The 7350-nt window shown below is 42.0% G+C and overlaps 1 protein-coding gene across 1 annotated transcript in view; it reads right to left on the reverse strand.

Moving 5' to 3' along the window:
• The window catches only part of TCERG1L (transcription elongation regulator 1 like), a 249209-nt gene that overhangs the window by 30010 nt on the left and 211849 nt on the right, over positions 1 to 7350 (reverse strand). The window contains exon 10 of the mRNA XM_006146995.2: positions 6 to 118. Within this exon, the coding sequence (XP_006147057.1) occupies positions 6 to 118 (113 nt within the window). The remainder of the gene's footprint in view (positions 1 to 5; positions 119 to 7350) is intronic.

Below are 7350 nucleotides of genomic sequence, written 5' to 3' on the forward strand. Positions count from 1 at the left end.
ATAGCGGAAATGGGTCACAGGCTCTTCCAGGGGCAGTAGGATCTGGGGGGGTGGTGTCCTTGTGCCTTTGTCCTCGCTTTCTGCCTCCTCTGGCCTGGGACTCCCACAGCTTTCAGTCCTTTAGGGATACAAGATACAGAGAGTTAAATATGCCAGTGGAGATCCAACTGGTCTTCCCTGCAACTTTTAAAAATCCTCTTTACAGTACATACCTGTAATCTCAGCCACTTGGGATGTTGAGGCAGGAGGATTTCAACAGAGTGAAATTCTGTCTTTTATAATAATAATAATAAATAATAACAATAATTTTTTAAAGATAACTCTTTAAAAAAATCATAGAATCTTCAGAAAAATTTTAAAACCTGATGCAGTCTCCCCAGCAAAAGTGATTTTTGGTCTTGGGATTCAAACTGCTTTGTTGTGTTTGGAGCAAGGGGCTGAGACTAAAGACCTGGCCAATGGGCATCAGCCGGGAGAAGATACGAGGTCTAGGTGCAGATGTGGGCATAATCACACCCGAGCTGACAACCATGGTGCTGAGTAGGCATGACCCTCACTTCAAGTCCAGTGTTGCCCCTGGTCTCCTGGGAAGGAAGTCAAGACTCACATGTCATTGAAGTTAATTACTCTACTCCTGAGCTATACCTCCCACTCACTTGTCATTGTATGGATACTGTCTTCAAGCAAGTGTGAAAGAGCAGCCTTTCCATTGAACTACCATTTGATGTACACATGGTTTCCTTCATTGTGAAATTTGGAAAACTATTTATGGACACTCAGGGTACAGAAAGCATTGTCTTGATATCTAATCCAGAAGAGAGATTTCAATGAAAAACAAGGAGGCTAGGGCCCCTCCCTGGGCACAGAGGACGAGAGAGCAGAGGGGACCTTGGTGAAATTTATCTCCTCCAGCAGAGGAGTGGCCTCCTGCCATATCCCAGGCCTCCTGACACCTTCCAAGTACACAGTGGAGAGCAGTAGGAGTAGGTATAGGCAGAGTTCAGGTTGGACATAGAGGGAGGAATCAAACAAGCTGACTCTTTTAGGCTGAGCAGCCCAACACTAATTCCTTCTTTCTCCGGGGGGGGGGGGGTGGGGGGGAGAGCACGCGTTTTTTTCGAAAAAAAAGGAGAGTCCTGGTTTTATGAAGCTCCACCTCTGTGCCTTACATTATTTTATTTAACTGGTCATTTGATGGATTTCTTTATGATTCTACATTTTATTCTAGAAGCATCTGGAAATCTCCTTCTAGAAAACCTAAATACTGGCTACTGGGAAAAAGAATGTCTGGCCAAATGCAGACACTGTCAGGACTCTGATATCTGGTTTCTTTTCCCCTCTGGCCTGGCCTGGACTGGAGGCAGAGTCTATCTGACATCCACCCATTCTCAGGATACAGCCTGTATTCACCATGATATGCAGACTTGATCTACACTGACCTCAAGGGCAGCCTTGCTCTGCCCACACTGACCACTCTCTAGACCTCTCTCTAGTGTGTTTATGTTCCAACACCTATCCATAACCTTGCCCACCACAGTGACTACTCAAAACAACAGGTATTGGTAATTCCATCATCATTGCGGTGGAACACTCTTATTTTTTGCTGCACTTAGGTCAAGTTGGACTGGGCAATCATGGAGAGAAGATCACTCAGAAGCACAGTGACTTAGTGCCTCCTGCACTCCAGAAGCACCAAAGTGCTTAGACGTGTAGAACTAATGGAATACATGCATTTAAAAGCATGGGCCTTAGCTGTTCCTTTCAAAACCAACCTCACCATAGAAGCTGGATTGTTAAAGTCCCTCATGTCACATAAATCTGGACTTTCTGACATCAGCCTAGTGACAAGGATTCTCTTCTCTTCTACTCTACGCTGCTCAGGCTCCTCTTAACTTTTCAGTAGGACAATGATTTTGAACTTCCATGTTCATATCTTCATTATCCAATTTGAGCAAGAATCCTGTGAAATTACTTTAATCAGAACCCGTCCCACTGAACTTCTGATCATCTGGATATTTGCTCAGATTCCTTATCCTCCATCATCCCCCAGGGGTTGAATGCTCATGTTGGCCAGCCTTCAGCAAGAACCTAGTTATGTTGGTTCAGTCCGAATCCCACCACCCTAGATGTTACCTTTTGGTCATTTACTATTCCCTGATCCCCATCATACTCCTTGGCTATAAATCTTCACATGACCATGACATGTTTAAAATTGAGCCTAGTCCTGTACCAGGTCTTTTTTACTCCATTGCAATAGTCCTGAATAAAATCTGTTTTCACAGGATTCAGTATTGTCCAACTATGGTTTTCTTTGAGACTATCATAATGTTTTTAACTAGAGGGGATTCTGCCCCTGGGGCACATTTGACAGCGTCTGGAGACATCCGTGGCTCTTAAAACTGGGGAGGTACTACTGGAATGTAGGACTAGAGACAGAGATACTGCTAAACTTCCTACAATGCATAGGACAGCCCTCTCTGCACAGGATCATCTGGCCAAGATAGGCTTCCTCCAAGAGGCTTGAATAGTGAGGTCTGCCCTGCTTCCTTATTTGGAGAGAAGGAGAGGGGACCAAGAGTAAAAGGGATGTATGATAGTTTAGTGGCCAGAACCAAGCTGGCTGAGGTCTTCTGACACCTGCCAAGTGCAAAGCTTTTTCATCACTGTCCTGGGTATTGTGGAAATACATTAGTTATAATTTTTAAGATATGTTGAGAAAATATAATGTTCTATGTCTAACAAGGGGTTTTTCACTCACAGGAGTTGTAATACGGATTAATCCGTACTAATACAAGACATACAAAGAAAAAAAAAAAAGTTGCTTGGCCCATTAGGGAATTTTATTTATAGACCAACTATTTTGAGAGAACTTACACTTTTTGCTTCTTATGCGATTATGTGGAGTTTTGAAAAAAGAAAATTACCAGTGGATTTGCAATGGTATCATATTCCAAAGGGTATAATTAGGATTTCTTTGTAATTTCTTTTTCATTTTCATTAGTTAAAAATAGAAGTGTGGAAGCTTGTATTGTTGTAACTTGAAATAAGATTAATAGGAACATTGTGAGCTCACCGATGATCGTGTATTATAGCTTATTCAACAAAATATTTTGTTCAGAATTGCTGGATGCCTTCCAGACTGCTATCAGTTCAGTTAGCAGTGGTCAAAAGCAATGCAAATTACCTAAGTATGTTTTTGATATTCTTATGGTTGAATGATTTTTGTACCTTTAACAAAAAGTAAATTCTAATACTTAGTAAAGCTATCTCAAACCGAAGTTCTACTGAGGAGGAGACACAGCATCCCCAAGGGTACAACTAATTAGGTACCCACAAGCACTGCTGCTTGCATGGGATGGAGAGTTGTACTGTATCACTGGAACATGTTCAGGAGACGCATCGCTGTAGGAAATTTTTCAGGTCGAAAGGAGCAGCTTGTCTTTGGCCAAGCACAGGTGTTCCCCAAATCTGGCTACCATAATCTTGGAGTCTCCTCACTCCAATGAACTTCCTACCTTCTGTTCTTTCCCTTTTCCAAGGAGACATTGTGGTAACATGCCCACCTTGAACAGAAGGGCTCTTTTTTACTGGTTCTGCCCTCATCTCTGTCCTCTCAGTTATTAAACTGATTTTTTTAAAAAAAATATTTTATTAAACTTTATTTACTCATTTATTTTGTTTCAATTTGACCAGAGGGGGACAGAGCAAGAGATAGAGAAAGTGAGAAAGCAAGCCACCAGGTCCGGGACTCGAAACCATAGTCGACCATGTGGGAGTTCAGTGCCCCTAACCACCACGCCACCTGCTGGTCCCTTAAACTGAATTTTTGATGATTCGTGTGTGTGTACATAAATGTACATGTGTCTGTCCTGTGTAGACAAGTCTATAAAGACAAGGTTTTCTGATTTTAGCCACATGCAGAAGCCAGATCATTATTCAGTAAAATACACAAAACCCAGAGCAGCTGGATTCCAGACATGGTAAATCCAGACATTATTTTTCTTTCATGACAACAAATTTAAATTATTTATTTGCAGCTACAGCCACTGAGATTTGCATATCTGTGGTGAGCCCAGAAGTCACCACTAAACTCTCAGACACACCTCTTCCCACCCAGATTCCTTCTGACTTCAGAACCACTGCACTGGCAAAGAAATAGCAATCACCAAACAGCTGCTACAGTCTAGAAGAAACTGAATTTTTGTTATTCAGTTTTCTCAGCAAGACCGAGCACCAACCTGTTCACTCAAACATCTACGCCCTAGCATGTTATCACTCTAATTACCCAGATGGGAGGAAGCTCACATTACGGAGCTCAATGAATCAAAATTTAAACCTCAGTTTGCCAAATACATTGAGGGCTATATTCAGCATTCTCATGTTGCAAAGCAGTAACACCTCCCTCAAAGGGCTGTTGTAAGGATTCAATGAAGTAACCCAAATTAATCCCTTAGAGCAGCTCCATGTGCTCCTTCTACCCTCCCTTCTTTCCTCTTCTCCCCTACAGTGTCTATGTTTATACCATATGTCCTGACTGTATGAGGCAGAGGAGAAATTATGGTCCAAACAAGGAGTGCCACCCAACCCACCTGCCCATGGAATTTACAATCTACTGAAGCGTGATTTAAATATGTAGACACATACATAAAGCCACAACTGCAACAGATGTATCAGAGATTAAATGCTCAATGCAGCAGAGACCTTCAGTGTCCTGGAGTTTCTTGTGGGCTTTTGGTTGACATACCACTAATGTTATTTGAGAGACTTTGCAGAAACAAAAGACATACAGTTTGACCATTACTTCTATGGTTTGATGTCCTCCCAAAATTCATGTGATGAGATTTGGTTACCACGGGATTAGGAGAGTGAAAACCCCATCTGACTATGGTATTGAAAGGTGGGGCCACTGGTACCTAATTAGGATAACATTATTATGGCGGGACCTATGGTTGAAGGCTAGTGGGTTTTATAGGAAGGAGAAATAAGTCAGAAATGCATGGATACAAGTATATGTTTCCTACCTCCTCTCTGTTGTGCCTTGTAAACCCCCCCCCCCCAACACACACACCACCAGCAAAAAGACTCACACCAAATATGGCCCCCGACCTTGGACCTTCAACTTTGAGCTAAATAAATGTCTATTCTTATAAATCATCCAGTTTCAGATAGTGTATGCTGTTAGCAACAAACTGGACTAGAAAAATTGCACAAAACAGAACACGAGAGAGAAAGAAATAAATGCTGACTCAGGCTGAGGTATTCCTGATGGCTGAGTGAGCACCTTGCTCTGGAGAATTCTACCGATGGATGCATCAGGTTTAAGTCTTTGGGAGCTTCATAGGTGAGGATGGCTTTTGTTCAACCTTGACCATTTTATGGAAATTCTCTGGACCTTATATTTTGGAAGAATATGTAGTTTGGACTGGATACTCTCAAAACGCCTCACAGTGCTACAATTCTATGATTCAAATGTGATCCTGTTCATTTTGTATTGTTGAAATATTTAAGCATCTTTATTTTGCCAGTAACTGATTAGCTCTGCCTCTCAATTATGCAGTTACTATAAATCTAATAAACAGGCTTCCTGAGTCTTCATCCAACTTGTTCATAAAAAGGTTCTGCAGGAAATGCCAAAGACAAATGCCTGCAGCAGGTCCCACCAGCCTGGCAGCTTTGCAAGCAGACAGTAATGCTCATCCGTGCTAGTGATGGGCAATGAAGCCAGGGGACAGTCATAGCAGTAGAGTTATCCCAGAGGTTCTGACCTGCCTCCCACACCACCTGTCTCTGTCTGTTGGAGTCAGGGCCACCATCTGGGGCCCTTGCTGATAGCCAGCCTAGGGTGACTCTCAGAGGCTATGCAGACCTTTACCTAGGTCTTGTTTTAGAACATGTACGTATCTCTTATAATCATTTTGATAACTAGTGACCACACAGTACCACGTGCTGCAAACCTTCCTGAGGGCTAATTAGTGATATGGTGTGTTGGAAAGAATGGATTGGAATTCTGAAGAGTTAGCCCTGTACTATGTTAAAGAATATATTGCAGGGCTGGCCCTATAGCACAATGGTTAAGTGTTGTTGTAGAGGTAGTTGGATTCTGCAGAGCTGATTATGGGTTGAGACTTTGGAGGCTTGAAAAACATGACAGGCATATGTATGCATGCCCAGGTTCCTGATGGGATAGAGAAATGGAAAAAAAGGAGATGGTGGTGTGACCAAGCCTTGCTGGAGTGTATATTCTCTTTGTCTTTTCCTTTTTCTCTGCTGCGTGTGTATGTACCCTCTGGCAAAATAGAAAAGAACAACAAAAAAAAGATTTTATATATATATATACACAAATATATACATATGTATATATACCATGCCTTTGTCCTCAATTCCTGGCAGAGAGCTTCAATACTCTCTCAGGAATGTCCTGAGTGATGGCAAGGTCTTCTGTTATTAATAAGGAGATTCTTTATACTATACCTGAGCTATGCTAATGAAGGCATTCACTTGGTCCTTAGAGAGTTTCAAGTGAGGGGCTGGCCTGCCAGGAGGCACCAGTCCATTTAGGTAGATGGAAGCCATAGTTCCACTCCCCACTTACCTATCCAAGATGGGGATAAAGGATAAAGATGGAGTTTAATCTTTCAGCCATTGATTTAATTAATCATGTCCCTGTAATGAAACTCAAACAAATTCTTGAATAATGATGTTCAAGAGCTTCCCTATTGGTAAGCATACTAATATATCTCCTTGGAGACAGGCTACCACCCTTGAGTTGTTCTGAGGTGAGGGCAATCTTGTAAGGCTGAGCCCTTGGCCAATGGTATTTATGCCATCTCAGGGGAGTTAGTATAAGAACTGGATTGATAAGGAAGACACCTATTTGATGTCAGAGAATTGCCATTCGAACTTTTGCTTCAGTAAATGTGTTCCTAGAGGGCCTACTGTGTGGGCCTCACTAGCCTGGGAAACCCATATAATTTCTCTGGGCCTCACAGTTGATTCATTACAGATCCTTCCAACCCCAAATAGCTGTTGTGAGACTCAACAAGGATCACTGAAATAAAAGGACTTGGTGAGTGGGAACACGGGTCTTCCTTCAACACATGTCTGCAATGTTTGCAGTGACTCTGCTCTGGACCCTGGGTTACAAGCCCCTTGCCTTCTCAAGGTTTATATTCTAGAGGAAGGGACAGAGAGTAACAAATAATCAACTTTACAAAAATAATTAAGCTAGATCATGTACTCAAATACATTTAATATTTAGGAAATTAAAAAAAAATAAAGAAATCCAGATGAAGAGAAAGTCTAAGGCTCTCATGAAGCAGGCAGGATACTCTGCAGTAAATGCTAGGGAAA

Source organism: Tupaia chinensis, unplaced genomic scaffold (assembly GCF_000334495.1).
Source record: "Tupaia chinensis unplaced genomic scaffold, TupChi_1.0 Scaffold000197_1, whole genome shotgun sequence".
In the NCBI taxonomy this organism is placed as follows: Eukaryota; Metazoa; Chordata; class Mammalia; order Scandentia; family Tupaiidae; genus Tupaia; species Tupaia belangeri.